The 17,127-nt window shown below is 37.7% G+C and overlaps 1 protein-coding gene across 12 annotated transcripts in view; it reads left to right on the top strand.

Moving 5' to 3' along the window:
* EXOC2 (exocyst complex component 2) overlaps positions 1–17,127 on the top strand; it is a 330,347-nt gene that overhangs the window by 93,711 nt on the left and 219,509 nt on the right. For all 12 annotated transcript variants that reach the window (XM_064279802.1, XM_064279801.1, XM_064279798.1 and 9 more), the window contains 5 exons: positions 5,643–5,723; positions 14,308–14,453; positions 14,593–14,674; positions 15,445–15,547; positions 16,949–17,067. In XM_064279802.1, the coding sequence (XP_064135872.1) occupies positions 5,643–5,723; positions 14,308–14,453; positions 14,593–14,674; positions 15,445–15,547; positions 16,949–17,067 (531 nt within the window). The remainder of the gene's footprint in view (positions 1–5,642; positions 5,724–14,307; positions 14,454–14,592; positions 14,675–15,444; positions 15,548–16,948; positions 17,068–17,127) is intronic.

Raw genomic sequence — 17,127 nt, 5'->3', positions numbered from 1 at the left:
CATCTTCCTGGTATTCTCAGCATTCAGCCAAGATCCATCTGGCATCAGGAATGATATCCCTTGTTCCCCATCCTCTTCTGAATCTGGCTTGACTTTCTGGCAGTTCCCTGTTGATGTACTGCTGCAGCCTCTTATGAGTGATCTTCAGCAAAGTTTTACTTGAGTGAGATATTAATGATATTGTGTGATGATTTCCACATTCTGTTGGATTACCTTTCCTTGGAATGGCTACAAATGTGGATGTTTTCCAGTTGGCTGGCTAGGAAGCTGTCTTCCAAACTTCTTGGCATAGAAGAGAGAGTACTTCCAGCGCTGCATCCATTTGTTGAAACATCGCAATTGGTAGTCCATCAGTTCCTGGAGCCTTCTTTTTCGCCAGTGCCTTCTGTGCAGCTCAGACTTCTTCCTTCATTACCATTGGTTATTGATCATATGCTGCCTCCTGAAATGGCTGAACATAGGCCGGTTCTTATTGGTACAGTGATTCTGTGTATTCCTTCCATCTTCTTTTGATGGAGGGCAGCCCTTGTTTTGGAGATCAGAGTGCTCTGGGCATATTTCAGAATGATTGTTTATCGTCCCCCTGCTGGATGCATGAGAAGCTTTTCCTTCAGCCTTCACAGCAAGAACCTGCTGGGGTTCCTGAAGGTAAAACTCATGATGGTTTGAGGACCACCCCCCCGCAAGACTGCCCCCTCAAGAGTTTTTATTTCTCAAGTTAGTCTACATTGAGTGTCCAGGACTTCATCAGTTATAGTTTGAGTATTCCTACTAGGCTTATGCTCCTGGTAAGCTGTGATTTTCTGTATTCTCTTGTCTTTCCCGTTTCTAGGGTGGCAGTTTGCCCTGTGACCTCAATTCTGTGATGAATCTGAGAAGAGTTGTTGATTTTCAGTGTGTTGTTTTTTTCTTATTGTAAGAATGGAATTGACAACCTCTATGTTGTTTGCTTGTCGAACCAGAAATCCAAAAAAACAAAATATTATTCCTTAGTGGCAAGTACAATATTATCAGTTGCTGCTTTGGTTAAGAGCTCAGGGTGCTAACCAAAAAGTTGGCAATTCGAATCTACCAGCACCTCCTTGGAAACCCTATGGGGCAGTTCTACTCTGTGCTGTAGGGTCGTTATAAGTTAGAATTGACTCGATGTCAACGGGTTTATAGATCAAAAATGTATAATGTTCTTTATGATAGAATAGAGAAAACCAGAGTAAAGAGGCCGAAGTAGAAGAGAGAACACATGTTGCTCAATAGGTGATTTATCCCCCCTTCCATGTTCCTTTTATTGCTGCTACCCTGGGCGGTGGGAGCCATAATTGATTTTTTCACACATTCTTTTGATTGTGTCTGTTGCCAGGCTGTTGGTAGATGCTATCGAGTTGGTTTCAACTCATAGCAACCCTATAGGACAGAGTAGAACTGCCCCATAGGGTTTCCAAGGAACGGTTGGTGGATTTGAACTGCCGACCTTTTGGTTAGCAGCTGAGCTCTTAACCGTTACACTGCCAGGGCTTCTTGATAGCGTCTATTGATGTATATACAAAAGGAGTCCTGGTGGCATAATGGTTAAGTGCTCGGCTGCTAAATGAAAGGTAGGCAGTTGGAACTCAACAGCTGCTCCTTGGGAGAAAAGACCTGGCAATCTGTTCCTATAAAGATTTAGCCTAGAAAAGGTAGTTGTACTCTGTCCTGTAGGATCATTATGAGTCAGAATTGACTGGACTGCACATGGCAACAGTATTGATGTATAAAATAATCTAGGCAAATATGGCAAAAATATCCAATTATTTAAGTGAGAACCCTTACTACTTTTTAGTCTTCTATGTAGTAGTTGCAAATATGTTATTATTTACTTATTTTTATGTAACTTGGGAAGGAAGGGAGTCATGGGTTCCTTAACTATTCAAATATAATTTATCTGTGATTTAGTCACTTTATCAAAGGTTTGCTAGAATAGGAAGTAGAAACTAAATGTTTGAAAGAATCTCTTATAAATTTGAATTATTAATGCATCTCAAATGATCTGCTTTCTGGGGTTCTACTTTAGCAAGTGTAATCCTTAGAGGTCAGCAGGGCATATAGCCTATTGGACAAATTAGGCGCACAGCTTGTGTTTTTCTGGGCCAGGATTAAGAATTTTTTTTTAATGTTTTTCAAGGGTCTTTAAAAGAAGAATATGTGATAGAGACTGTATGAGGCCCATAAAGCCTAAAATCTTCACTCTTTGTCCCTTTATAGTGAAAGCTTGCCCAGCCCTGACACCCCTGTGTGAATGCTCCCTTCTCTCCCTCGTGATAGGGATGTGTCGTGGCTCAAGCGTGTGGGTGACAGTGTGCCTGGTACTGAGTCCTTACAGACCTGACCCATTCACAGGATTCCACCATGGCTCATTTAGTAGTAGGTTTGTACTGATGTGTGAATGGACAGGTATTACGGTTTTTTCAATCAAAATTGCAAATTTAATGTCCACGTTTTATTAGAGAGTTAAATCATCCAAAAAACCCACTGCTGTTGAGTCGATTCCGACTCATAGCAACCCTATAGGACAGAGTAGCACTGCCCCATAGAGTTTCTAAGGAGCGCCTGGTGGATTTGAACTGCCAACCTCTTGATTAGCAGCTGTAGCACTGAACCACTACGCCACCAGGGTTTTCGGTTAAATCATAGGATCAGATAATTTCAGCGAGTCAGTAGGCAAGGTGTGCATCTTTCTGTAATCCTGACTTGCTTGAGTAGTATTTTTATACATAACTTTTTTGTTTCCCAGATGTAAATTTATGGTGTTCAACTGTTTCATGTATTTAAGTTCTAATAGATTAGAAACAATTAACAAACCTGTGATCATGTACCAAGTTGCTTATTGAATTATACTGTTTAAGAATGTTTTCAGAGAAAATAAAAAGTCACATGAACCAGACTTTGGGTTATTTGATTTAATTTTCTGGAAAATAGGATTGCCTTTATCAGATCCCAGTGTCTCTCATCCTCATATTTGGCTGACAGTTTGACAGTGGCTCTGCTGTGGTGGAAGATGGTTGGCAGAAAGCTGCTTTGTCAGCAGAAGAGGGCTGTAAACTGAGCTGGGGTGCCGGGTTCACCTCATCTCGACCTGCTAATCAGTGATGGGTTTTGTCAGCATCAGAAAATGTGACTGCCTGATTTCCTTTCATGTTGATTTTGACCTAGAAAGTAACATTTTAGGCAAGGCTACCGTGCATGTCACTCTAAAGAGGTAATGCTATATTGGTGTGAACAAACCACATGCCGCACCAAAAAAATTAAAAACCCATTGCCGTTGAGTAGATTGTGATTCACAGGGACCCTAACTCGCTCAGTAAAAGTGGGACATGTGCTAAGTGTTCTTTTACAACCAGGATTTTCACAGAATCACAGCAGCATTTAAATAAATAGTTTTGCTTATCCAGAGCATGGAAATCTTTCTAGTTTAGCGTTGTTTAAGATTTGAGCATACTTTGTCTCCTTTCCTTAAAGATAAGGAAGTTCTTTTCCACATAACAAGTTGAAGTTTAGCTTTGATATGTGGAAATACTGTATGTCACTTTATCACACAATCCAAATTTTTTCACTCTGGAATCAACAAAGACAAAAATATAGTGGATCTTTTTTTCCAAGTGTTATTTCTTTTTCTTTGTATGAGTGTTATTTAGCCCGAGTGGCAGTCTGTTTATTTTAGAATTCCAAACAAAATTTGAGGTGACTTTGCTCCCCTCATCAAAAAAAAAAAAAAAAAAGTAGACATGGACAAGATGAAGATTAAAAACTAATTACATGAAGTAGAGAAATAGATGTTATCAGGCATTGAGAATGTGTTCATAGTGCTTTTGAGCACTCGATTTGACCCAGCATTTTCTGATCAGTGAGTCAGTAGAGACACATTAAATTGTATAGGCCTGATAAAAAAATGCACTTTTGTTTTGGCTTACACAGATTTAGCTTTTCTGTCATAAATTCACTACCTGTGAGTGTTGGGTTGTAGCAGAACCTCTGAGTTCCTTTTAAGAAAGAGTTTTTACTCTAATTAAATGCCAGCGAATCCATAAACCCAGTGCTGTTGAGTCCGTCAAACGCAGAGTGACTCTGCAGGACAGAGTAGAACTGCCCCATAGGGTTTCCTACACTGTAATCTTTACGGGAGCAGACTGTCAAATCTCTTTCCTGTGGAGCGGCTGGTGGGTTTGAACTGCTGACCTTTTGATTAACAGCTGAGCACTTAACCACTGGCCACCAAGGCTCCTTATGTCAGGGAATAACAAACGTAAAGTAGTGATTTTCATTTTAGTGTACTAGCTGTGAAGCTCGTGGAGCTACATATTCCACAGTTGGGCTTCTGCTAGGGCAAGTTTTGTGAAAGAATAAAACCCTGTGTGTTTTAGCAACTGTTATTTTGGGGAGGGGAGGTATCTGTTATTTGCAGCTGAATTTAATTTCCAACTGACAGAATATGTTCATTATTCTCATTTTACAGATGTGAACACAGAAGCTTAGACAGTTTAAGTTGCTTGCCCGTGCTAGGTAGGCAGTATAGGATAGGATTTTTTGTTCTGGAATCATACTGCTTGAGTTTGAATTTTGGGCTTGGCTTTGTGACCTTGGGCATGAAATTAGATAGCAAATAAGGTATCAAATATTCATCTATAAGATAAAAATAGTGTTAGGACACACATCATTGGGTTCTTAGAAGAGGAGCAGTATCCATTAGAGACAGCTCTGTGCTGATTTTAACATGTGGTCATGGCTCAGATAAGGTTGACCTTGATATGTCATTATTTTTTATTTTTATGTGACAGTTTTGAATTTGAAATTTTATTTGTTTTGTTTGGAAGTCTTCTCAGATGCTTTGCTTAAATAAGCCTGACTTGCTGTGTTTAAAACCTTCTCTATTCAATTTCAAAATATAATTTGTTAAACAAATTTCTAATAATCTTTATCAGAACCAGACAGACATAAGTTGATAATAGCAAAACTCCTATGTAATTTGTACATCCTCAGTTGATGTACAGGTACATGTTACTGGATATTTCTTGGGATATAGTTTATTCCAGGGAAATAGTTTACTGTTAATACACAAAGTTTTTAAAATGAATATAACATAGGTTCTGTGTATTTTGCTGTGTTATATCCCAAGACTGAAATTAAATGTTTTGAGGTTGGTAGATGCCATAAAGTAGTATTTCTGTTTTGGAAATGATAAAGCTGAGGAATAAGAATGACTTTTTCCTCTGGCGAAGTATCAAAGACCCAGGATGCAGTAAGACCCAGGATGTCTTCAGTATTGATTTTCTTCCTCCCTTCCTTTCTCTTTTTTCCCTTCTCTTTTCTTTCTTCCTTTTTAATTGAACTGCTTTTACCATTCACCCTTGAAAATCAGATGATTATGTGTATTATATACTGTTTTAATAGTATAAAACTATGAGTAACTTAGACTGGTGTCTAATGGTTACTTTGCAAAGTATAGTATGTTTGTGCCACTCCCTTCCAGCAGTGAAAATAATATGGCCATTTTGTAAAGCAGTTTAAAAATGTCATTTTTATATAATATATCCCTACGGGTTGGGCTTTTTTGATCCCCACCTATTAAAATGGCCCGCACTCTCACGAGATTTTTTTTGTTTTTTTCCTAGCAATCCATCAAAAACTGGAAGCAGATGGAACGGAAAAAGTAGAGGGATCCATGACACAGAAACTGGAGAATGTTCTGAACAGTAAGTTTAGTCTTACTACCCAAAACTATTTTTGGACTTTAAAACAAGATTTAATATAGCATTTGGACCTGATTGCACAGAACAAGGCGGTAAGTTACATCTTAGTACTTATTTCTAAATATTTAATGAACATAATGGGGAAAGAACATTGAAGGTGAGTGTTCTGTTTCTGTTTGCATTTTATTTATGAGAAATCATAATTTGAAAGGAAACCAATATACTTCTTAAGAAGTTAACATTGCTGCCATAAAACAGACCAATATGTAAATAATGTCAAAGATAGAAAATCACGGAAGCAGATGTCAGGAAGGTCATTGGCCAAAACCTTTATAAGGGTATCTCCAAGTATCTACCCACGTTAATGCAAATAGCGCCATCTGCGAGAATGACAGATACTTACTTGTCATTTATTTATTTATACCTTGCATTTTTCCAAAAAGGATTTAAGGCAGCTGGATACTTAAAGAGTGTGTCCAACTCTGTGACATTTCGTAAAAATCGTAGGCCCAGGAGAGACTGATAAATACAAAGCTTTGGGTCCCTTCCAACTCCGTTTTATCTTTTTTCTGACAGCTTAGCTCCCAAATAGCTTATCCTACTGATTTTGAAGGACCTCCTCAGATGAATTAATTCTTATTAGAACATTAGTGGCTTAAAGGTACATTATCCTCTTTCATGCCTACAGTGAACTTTCAACATGGAGCAAGAATGCCCTGGGAAGCTCCTTGTTTTTAAATGTAAATACAGCATATGATTTTCCCCATGAAACTTCATGTCAGATGTTTAATGGTTCTTTGAATGCGGGACTGTGATGTGAAGTTAATTTTGCACTTCAAGCTGAATTTGGTCCCAGAGGCAGAAGTTTCTGAGCCCTGCGTAAATATCCATTTACAAATCTGGGGATCCCCGATAAGGACATGTCTTCTAGAAAAAGCATTACTTTGGTGTAGGTTTTCCTTTGTAGCAGAATTTGAGCCCTTGGATTTCATTCTAAATTTACTGCTTTTACCAGTGCTTGAAAAAAATTTTCTTCTGGTTAATAGTTTTTATGCCCTGAGATTTTGCTTAGTTTTTATCTGTGAGAACCAAGTTACCAACTTTGTTGAAATTGATGTCTTCTGAATCCAACCCAAATGCCTATTTATTAAAGCCATTTCTCTTATTAGCATGGTCAGACACTTTAAATACTTGGAATGATCTTTTCTGCTCAGGGATATTGTTTTCACTGGAGAACTGTTCACCGTACCACAATATCTATTTAAAAAAAAAATTATTATTTCACTAACTTTTAAAAGATGACTCAGAGGAACAAGCTGATATAGTAAGTATATCATCGTATCAATAGAAAACAAACATGATACTCAGTAAGGCTTGGAAAAATTTAAAATCTGTTTCATATGTTAGGGTTAACAGGGTATCTTAATACTACTTTTTTTCTTTTAAGGAGCAGTTTAGGAAATCTTTACTCCGGACTTATGGTATAAAATTTTTAAGGGAAACTGTTTGACTTGTATTCCTTTATAACCATGAATTTGTGCTAGAAATGTGTCATATTAACTTTCTATAGAAGTTTGCTCTTTTTGGATAAAGTTGAGCTCAGCATAAATGGTCACTTTGTTGTGAGCCCTTCCTTCAGGACTTTTTGGTGGAAAAATTGCCCGTAAATATATTCCTTGATAATAATTCCCTTTTTCCCAGAAACATTCTTTATCATCATGGTGTTGATGTTTGCTGTCTTAGGATAAGGTCAGCTTTATGAGGATCTAACACTTACTGCGTACAAGTGCTATGCTAGATTTAATGTGGGATACAAAGTTGGAAGAGATGTGGTTTCAACTCTCTAAGAGTTTCTGCTGACCAAATTGATGTATTATGTTTATCCAGGACCTAAATAACTATAGGAGCCCTAGTGACACAGTGGTTAAGAGCTTGGCTGCTAACCAAAAGGTCGGCAGTTCAAATCCACCAGCCACTCCTTGTGAGGCAGTTCTGCTCTGTCATATAGGGTCACTATGAGTCGAATCGACATAATGGCAAGAGGTTAAGTAACTATAAAATGGTGAAAAAAAGCATAGAAAATTAAAATCAGAAAAAAATTTTATAGAAGTACTAGTGAAGATTTAATTTCTTTTGGAAAGGAGAGAAGGAACAAATGAATATGAGTATAGTTTAGTTTGCTTAGATCATTACTAATGCTTTTGTTTTATGTATAAATTATATGCTAATTTATGTGTATCTTTCTTTAGCTTTTTTGAGAGTTTTTTTCCTTTAAACTGTACAACCTTTCTCACTTTAAAATAAGTTTCTTAAAGGGTAATGTTGGTTATAAGAAACTCAGCCCATTGTATTCAGAACTTATCATTGTCAAATCCTTTCATTGAAATTCCTTTTGTTTTCAAGGCAGTGATGCAGTGATGACTGTTTATTTAAGTCAGATTCTCATATCCAGCTCTTCGTTCTTACCTTTTCCAGGAATCTAGAACAGCACTGTCCAGTAAAACCTCTGTGATGATGAACATGTAGCTGCTGAGCATTTAAAATGTGGCTAGTGCAGCTGAGGAATAGGATTTTAAAATTGGATTAATCTAACTTTAAATTTAAATAGCCACATGTGGCTAGCAGCCACCTATTAGAATGTACAGATATGAACGGTGCAGTGTAAGTATTAATAGTAGTAGTCACAGTAGTAATAGCTAAAACTTACAAAGTGCTTACGAAGGGTCAGGTAGTGTTCTAAACACTTTACGCACATTTCATCCTCAGACCAACCCTATGAGGTTTGTGATATTATCTCCATTTTATTGATGAAAAAACTAAAGCCCCAAAAGATTAAATGAGCTAGTTAAGGTCATATAAGTAGTAAATGGCAGAGCTTGGATTCATATGCAGAAATCTGGCTCCAAAGTTTAAACTACAGGCTGTCCTTGCTGTGTGGGGTTCCAATATGCACGAAGCTGGTTACCATGGTTCAACTAAGGAGCAGCAAGCAGCCCTCCAGCAGCAGCATTCAGATTTCAGTTACCGTGGTGTATTAGCTGTGATGGCACATGTATAGACCTTGCTGCCAGCTCTTCAGTCCGCAGATCATGATGTAATAACATACGCACCTCAGGGCCAGTGATCAGCTGAGCCCCTTCCTTCGGAGTCTAAGGGGATGGGTCCCGTGCCTCTAGTACCAGTTCACAAAGACACAGTCAACAAAGCACATAATTTTTTGTCTCTGTTTCTCAGTGATAAAACCACATGGCATTTTATAAAAATGGATAATTGAAACAGGGACTTGGCCCACAAAGATGAAAGCACATCAGAAAACCAAACGTGGTAACACTGAGTGAAATTCAAAAGGAACCTAAGTGGAGTTACAGAAGAAATAGCTGGCTGTGGAATGTGGACAATGTGGCTGCTGGATAGACTATGGGTTTGCAGCCAGAGGAACTTAGTGAGGGGGACTTAGCGACAGAAATGCAGGAAGTAGTTGTGATGAAGAGGCGGAGGTGCCCTAGAGGAAGGGATGCTGGCAAAAAACTTCATGTTAAAGGCATTCTTAGAGATACTTCACAGCATTGAAGGTGCAGAGAACAAAATGTTGGCAGTTGATCGAGACTTCAGACGGAGCGTGACTATTTCATAGGGCATAGAAACTATGCTCGCTCGTATCCTAAGATTTATGATGGAAAAAAGGCAAACACTCTTGATAAGTTTTTTACAAAGAAATTAAAACACTTAATTTTCAGTCTTTTCTAATGTTTAAATTATAGTGTACTAAGCTTATTAGTTTCACTTTTTTTTTTAACATTTGTGTGTATTTGTAATCAACAGTAAGCAAGTTTTTAATGTTTCAATAAAATTTTTTAAAGTCACGGAACAATTATAATTCTCCCCATTGAATATTAAACTGCTTTGCTCGGTTTCAACTTGCACAGCCATTTTATGGCCCTGCAGTACCATGTGAGTGGGGCCAGCCTGTGCTATATTACACCACCTCTCTAAGTAGAAAGAATACAGAACCTTTGATATAGAAGAGTGCATTTATTGAGCACATGCTCATTCTGTCCCAGGAATAAAAAGATAAAACTTCCTGTTTGCCTTCTAAGAGTTTATAGTGTAGTGGAAGATATGGACCAATAAGCAGGTGATTAGATGATGGTGTGATGACAGTCTGCTAGTGGTAACCCTGGGATGCATCTGGAGCATGCATGGAGGCACCTGACTGAAAAGTGGGGTGGAGAGAATCCCAGGGAAGGGCGGCATGAACCTTATGAGGGAGTGGAAGGTAGCGAGGGAAGCAGGGGTTGGTGAGTGGGTTGCTAAGTGGATACTGGTGTGTTCCAGGCAGGGTAGGTAGCATGAGCAGGAAGGCACAAAGTTAGAGTCCCAGGAGCCATCGTCCAGTACTTCTAGTGTGCAGAAGTGATTGGTTAGAGTCCCAGGGGCTGTCGTCCAGTTCGGCTAGCATGCAGAAGTGATTCGTGAGACTGCAAGGGAGATGGGGCTCTCATGACAGCTTCTGTGTGGTGTTGTAGAAATTGTCTTTATCCCAAAGACAAATGTGAACCTTGGAAAGATTCTAATGAGGGAGTGATGTTACAAAATTTTTAAGGAACTTTCTGCCAGCTGGGTAAAGAATGGATTAGAAGGGAGCTGGATTAGAGTCAAGAAGGGAGACCAGATAGGAGTGTGTAGTTATAAGAGTAGAAATGGTGAGGACTTTTAACCAGAACAGAGGTGGTGAAGACAGAGTGAAAGACAGATGTTAAGGAGGTAAGTTAGGCAGTTTGCCCACTGCATTGATGTGGCAAGTAAAAAAAGGAAGTAGACAATGATGACTTCCAGATTTCTGGCCTCAAACAGAGGAAGAGGAGCAGGCTTGAGGAATGAGGAAAGGAAAAATTTCAGTTCAATTTATGACATGTATGTAGAGTGTGAGATTCCTCAGAGTCATACCAATGAGTATCTTTCTAGCTGTCACCACGCCCAAGCTGTGTGACATTAAAATTTAGACGAGTGGCATTACCCATCTGTGTTTCAGTTGCTTCCACTATAAATGGAGACCATGATAGTGCCTATCTTTGTATCTTACAGGGTCATAAACAAGTTTGAATGAATTAATACATGTACAGTTTTTAATACACCAAACGTAGAGTAAATGTTGACTACATTGGTTGTCATATGTCTAAACCCAAAACCAAACCCGTTTCCATCAAGTCGATTCCAACTCATAGCATCTAGTAAAAATAAAGATTAGTGTTAACAGGCATATCTTGAGATACAGATTTGGGACTCACAAGCATAGAGATGGTAGTCGAAGTAACAAGACTGAATGATTTTACCCAAGTCCTGTGTTATAATTAAATAAGGAAGCCTTTTCCTAGCAGATTTGGAACTCTAAGAATGTAAGAGTTACGTTTATAAAAAGGATTGACTTCTAAGCCTTAGTCAGTGGTGTGCTGGTAAATATGCTCCAAAAAGAAAAAACCAAAAACACCCCACCAGAACCCTAGTTTTAGCATTTGCTGATTTCCAAGCTGTAAGTCCTCCCACTGTGGTTGATGTCAAACTGCCAACCAGACACTCCTGAACTGAAGCTGAGAAGGGACACTAGCCGGCTTCAGCACAACACACACCGTTCTCATTCACAAAATTCTGGTTTTGTGTACTTCATGTGGAGTTAATAAAGTTTTAGTGTCAGGAACGGCATTGTAAGCAAGGGTTAATATTGCTAAAGGTACTATTGACATAATGAAATGATATTTGTTATAGGTAGCAGTCTAATCATTTTCTTAGAGTCTGTTAAGAGGAACTGAGTCAGTCACAGCAGGTGGTTCTCTTTGTGTCCCTGGTTTTGTTATGCTTTTAACTAAAAAAAACTGAACTTAGTTTTCCAGCTGCTGTAATGTTTCATTTCCTAAATCTCATGCAACTCGCCTGCCCTGGGATAAATTGTATTATGTGGTATGAGTGCCTTGAGTACTTTTTCCCTCCCCCGTGCTCGTCAAACAGATCCAGTGTCTCAAGTGTCCATACCTAGAAAAGGACCAATAAGGTCACTTGGAAATAAGAGAAAAATACATAATGTTCATATTAAATAAACATGCATGAAATTATAAAACACCGTTAGAATTACAGAACTAGGTTTTCTAGATAACAGGACTTCCTGGCACAATTAAAGTTTTTTTTTTTCTTCTTTTGCTGTTTTTTGCAGTTAAGGATATAAGATTGGTTGGCAGGTATGAATCTGATTGGTTAGTGTGCAGTGCTAACGTGACCCTCTTCCCCTCTTACACTGTAGAAAAATTTCATTATGATGTGGGCCCACTGCAACTGTGGCAGCTGAGTATTGTTAACCGTAGCGTTGCTGTTTGGTCTCGGTTCCTTTATGTCTAGGGCTGCGCTGGTGACTGTCGGCGTGCATGGTGTTGAGATCAGCCCGGAGTGAGGATAAAGGATGAAATTTCTGGTCTTGGCTGGCTCAGGGCTGGTAAAAAGGAAGATCAGGGTTTGCTGTGAAACCTGTAATGCCAAAGTTGTGGTTTTTATGGCCATGCGGTCAGTGAGATTTGTTGTGTGGTTGTGCTGGACTCTCAGACCCCTGCCAGCTGCTGTAGGCACGCATGTTCTCACTGCTTGGAGGACCCGGGGTACCTGCTCATGGTGCAGAGCACCGCTGTGCTTTAGGTGTTCTTTTCCCTCCTTCGTAGCCCTAGCGAATACAGAGATGTACGGTTCATTTCGTGAGTTGCTGGTGGTTTTTCACTGCCTGCATAAATCTTGGTTTCACTGCTGTCATTTATTCTATTACTGGATATAATTGTCCCATTATCAAAGAGTGGTGAACGTCCAACATTTTATTGTGTGTATGCAGTAAAATTCACAGCAGAATAATAATTTATAGGCAGAAATTGTTAATTAAAATTATCATTTTGTAATTTCACTATGCATAAATTAGAATTCTCCATGTGTAAATACATACATCTCTGTATAAATGAATTAACATTATAATTTTGTAATTAGTTCCTGTATATAAATTATTCTTTGTAAAGTGTTTATCTTTTATCTGACTATAAGTGGATTTTCTCTGTTTTTATGCCTTTTAAAAAAATAGAGGAGATAAAATTATTAGTTGGTAATTTTTTAAATACCTTAAAATGATAAAAATCTAATTTTGAGCTCTTAAACTTTTTGCCCCAAATTTTTTCCCTGTACAAAAAAAGAAAATAAGTGCTTGGGGACTTATCATCTAAAGCCCACATGTAAGTAATTAAGGTTTTTTTTTTAAAAAAAAAAAAACAGTGCTGTTCACATACCTCTTCATTTATGAAACCTCAGTTCATGAAGTTGTATTTTTAAAATGATAAACAAATACATTAAATTTTTCTTTGAACAAAAAGTTTTAGCCCTAGTCAGATATCAAATATTCATTTAAACATCATTGTGTGGTGTGGTTGCAAGAAGGAAATATATTTTTTTCTCATCTTTTAATGGAAGTTCAGTATTCAACATTAAATAGCTGTGGTGAAAACAGGTATCTTGACAAAACAAAGTTTTTATATCAAGCTTTTAAAATTTCAGCATAATTTAAACATCATTTAGATAAAGCAATTATTTTACAAAAGCGACTTTTAACGTGGTCAGGCCACCCACGGTGCTGACTAGAGACTATGGCCTGCAGCCACCCAGTGAGACCAACGTCATTTTTTCATCTTTGCTTAAAGTAGACTCACTAGACCAGATAATGTAGAAACTTTTTACAAGCAGCCATCAAACAGCCAAACACAGTTTATCCTTTCTCTCCCCCTTTCCTTGTGGCTAATTAAAAATAATTCACAAGGTGAAAAATTTGAACTATTTCTGTACACTGTAAATTTTGCTTTAGATAAAGCATTTCTTTCATTATACTGATTCATACACTGATTCATATAGTTTGAGGTCATTTTAGGTAAAAACAATTATGAAATGTTCGATTCATATATCTTTATAAGAATTGATTTTAAAAATACTTGATAATATGTTAGTCATTTTAAATTGCTTTATGTAATTTTCTGTGCCTACTACATAAAATAGTTCTACCAAGAAAATAGGATTCATTTCAAAATATTTCTTTTGAACAACATTTTGGAAAATATTTTTCTTGTTTTATGTATTACCACATATGTAGTTACTGAATCCATGGAATTTATTAACTAGCGTAATGCAGTATGTGTGTGTGTACATGTGTGTATGTGTGTGTGAAGCTGCTGTCTAAATTAATGAAATAACCTAAGGGCCCATAATTAGTATAAAATTTAGAAGAGTGTAGCTAATTTTATGTACATTCATTTGCATTAGAGAATTTTGGGGGGCATGGTAAATATGTTTATTTTTAATTAGATACCATTCTTAACATATGAAAAGACTTAGCAGGCAAAATGGGAATTGTATTTTAGCAATCCATAAAAGATCCCCATTATACCTAACTTTTAAAAATAATCTATTAAGTTTTAATGTAAAACTACAATAGTCTAACATTTTTGTTCCCAGTGCCCAGTTTCACATTTTCTGATTAAAGTCAGCTTTTATCCAAGTTTCTTTTTTCCTTTTATAACAGGAGCGAGTAATACTGCAGACACATTATTTCAAGAAGTTTTAGGTCGAAAGGACAAGGCAGATTCCACTAGAAATGCACTCAATGTGCTCCAGCGATTTAAGTTTCTTTTCAACCTCCCTCTAAATATTGAAAGGAATATTCAAAAGGTAGAGTTACATGTTTATGTTCCTATGATCGTAGTTGTCATAAATGGAAAGATTCTCTAAGATGTTTGTTATCTTAACCAAATGTCTTTATGTCATTATGCTTTACTGACAGTCTCTAAAATGTTTCTTTATTTTAAAGGGTGATTATGATGTGGTTATCAATGATTATGAAAAGGCCAAGTCACTCTTTGGGAAAACAGAGGTGCAAGTTTTCAAGAAATGTAAGATTTGTTTATTACTTTTAGATTTTCTTCTTTCCTTTTGCAGGAAGAATGTGGAAATTACTCTGCATGTGTTTTAATTTTTGTTTATATGGTGTTCTTTTTAAAGTGTAAAAACAATTACTTCAAAAAACTAACTTGACGACTTTTCTACTGAGATGTAGTGGAAATGAGCTACCGCAGTCATAGCCAAGCTTCGGCCATTCTTTGCTGTTTGTTAACCATCATTCTGTTAAAAAAAAATCTTCATTTTACTGGAAAGAATAAATACAGATACTTTACAGACGTGGAAACCTATATTAGGTCTTCCCTCTTCAGAAGGACATATTTAAGAATTCTAACCTTACGTTAAAGCAAAGTAAACAACTTTTGAAATTACCTCTGATGTTAGAGTTACAGAAAACTGGAAAATCTTAAATTAAAATGCCGTAGGGTAAAGCCTTAACCAACTAGGAGAAGTATCACAGGGCGTTATTAAATTCATAAATGAAATCCAGAAGGACTCAGAAAACCTTATTTTACTTTTCCTGTTGTGGTAAAATTTACGTGCAGTGAGATGCACAGACCTTTCAAGTTTCAGGTCACCAGGTTTTGACAAATGCGTGACCCATGTAACCCACACCCCGGCAGAATACAGAATACAGAATGCTTTCATCACTTGTGTCCCTTCTCAGTCAAGCCCTGCACCCTTCTAAAGCAACTACTGTTCCATAATTTCATTTTAAGTTTCCATTCTGTAACCCTTGTATATTTTTTCCTTTTTAAAATAGATTATGCTGAAGTAGAAACACGAATTGAAGCTTTAAGAGAATTACTTCTAGAGAAATTGCTTGAGACACCGTCAACCTTACATGACCAAAAACGTTATATAAGGTAAGCCTTCTGCAAGTATTTTAACGAATCATGTATATTGTATGGTACTGGATACATGACCTAACCCTTAAAGCTAATTTGGGGGAAACAGGAGACTGGCTGATGACATGGGAATATAAAAGTGAAAAAAAAAAAAAAAAAAGCAGAAATTTAGGGGTATAAATAGGACACCAAACTTCTTCTGCGTACTAAATAATTTGAGAGTAGTTGTAGAATATTCACTCTGTAAGGGTAAGAAAATCCTGACAGTGTGGTGAAAGGAGAGGTACCCTCACTGCTTAGCCATCTCTTCTTCCTGCTGAGCAGTGGCTCCCAGACCGCCTTGGTGCTGTGGTTGTGTACCCTGTGGCACCCCAGATCATGAAAGGCAGGGTGGGGATGGGAGCTCCCTGTGCATAACCCAGCTATTGTAAGGCAGTGTGCTGACCACACTGGTTGGGGATCCTTAGGCTGCAGGAGTGTGCAGGGCTCACTGTAAAGGAGACTCTAGACAGTTCTAGCCTTGAAAAAGATATCTGGTTTTCAGGTATTTAGTGATCAGTGAAAGAGAAATTAAAGTTATTAAATGGGAATATTTAAAAAAACAAAAAGCAGTACTATTAAAAGAGATGGGTGCCCCAGGGTGTGGAGGGCAGCCTTCAGAGGAAGCAGTGCAGCATAGCGGGCACTAGCTCTTCACATTGGACAACTTACTTGACTAACTCAGTGGTCTGAGGTTGGAACCCTCCAGTTGCTCCACGGGAGAAAGCTGTGGCGGTCGGCTTCCATAAAGATTTACAGCCTTAAAAACCCTGTGGGGCAGGTCTACTTTGTGCTGCAGGGTTGAAATCCACCCCACGGATTTGGTTTTCTGTTAAGCTTCAGCTGCTGCATAGCTAGATTGTCCTAGAAAACAGTGTCACACCGACATCTAGTGGCAACATTTTCATACTAAAAACCAAAACCGAACCCATTGCCTTCCGAGTGGATTCCCACTAATAGTGACCCTATAGCTACTAAAGGAATAAATTCAAAAAAAGGGAGGGGGAGGAAATACCTCTGGGTGTCCTTTGCTGGCTCCTACCTTGTTTTTGTCTAGTGACTTCTCACTAAGTGGAGACACTGTGAACTAAATGTAAATATAAAGTAAGCTCACACTAAGTAGATAGGGCCATTGCAAGTCAGCTTAGTCCTCTTGGTTGCCTTTCTAGAAAGTCTTTGACTTTTTTTTTTTTAAACTATTATTTGTTAATTGCATGAAAAGAAATTTGAATATATTTCATTGAGAACTAAAGACTAATATTGACAAATGCTTTACTAATTGATAAAATTGTAGATTTTTAAACACTTAATGATTTTAAAATATGCTAACTTTTACTTTTAGCCTCATTTATAGCTACCAGCCTTGAACTTCTTTTTCAGGTATCTGTCTGATCTTCACGCACCTGGTGACCCTGCTTGGCAGTGTATTGGAGCCCAACACAAGTGGATCCTTCAGCTCATGCACCGTTGCAAAGAGGGCCATGTAAAAGACCTGAAAGGCAAGGCAGCTTCTCTTCCAGTTTATTGTGATATTCCTTAATGCCACTTTATCAACTCTT

This window comes from Loxodonta africana, chromosome 1, assembly GCF_030014295.1.
Source record: "Loxodonta africana isolate mLoxAfr1 chromosome 1, mLoxAfr1.hap2, whole genome shotgun sequence".
NCBI lineage: Eukaryota > Metazoa > Chordata > Mammalia > Proboscidea > Elephantidae > Loxodonta > Loxodonta africana.
The sequence above is the reverse complement of the archived record's forward strand: the minus strand, read 5'-3'. Positions and strand labels throughout refer to the sequence as shown.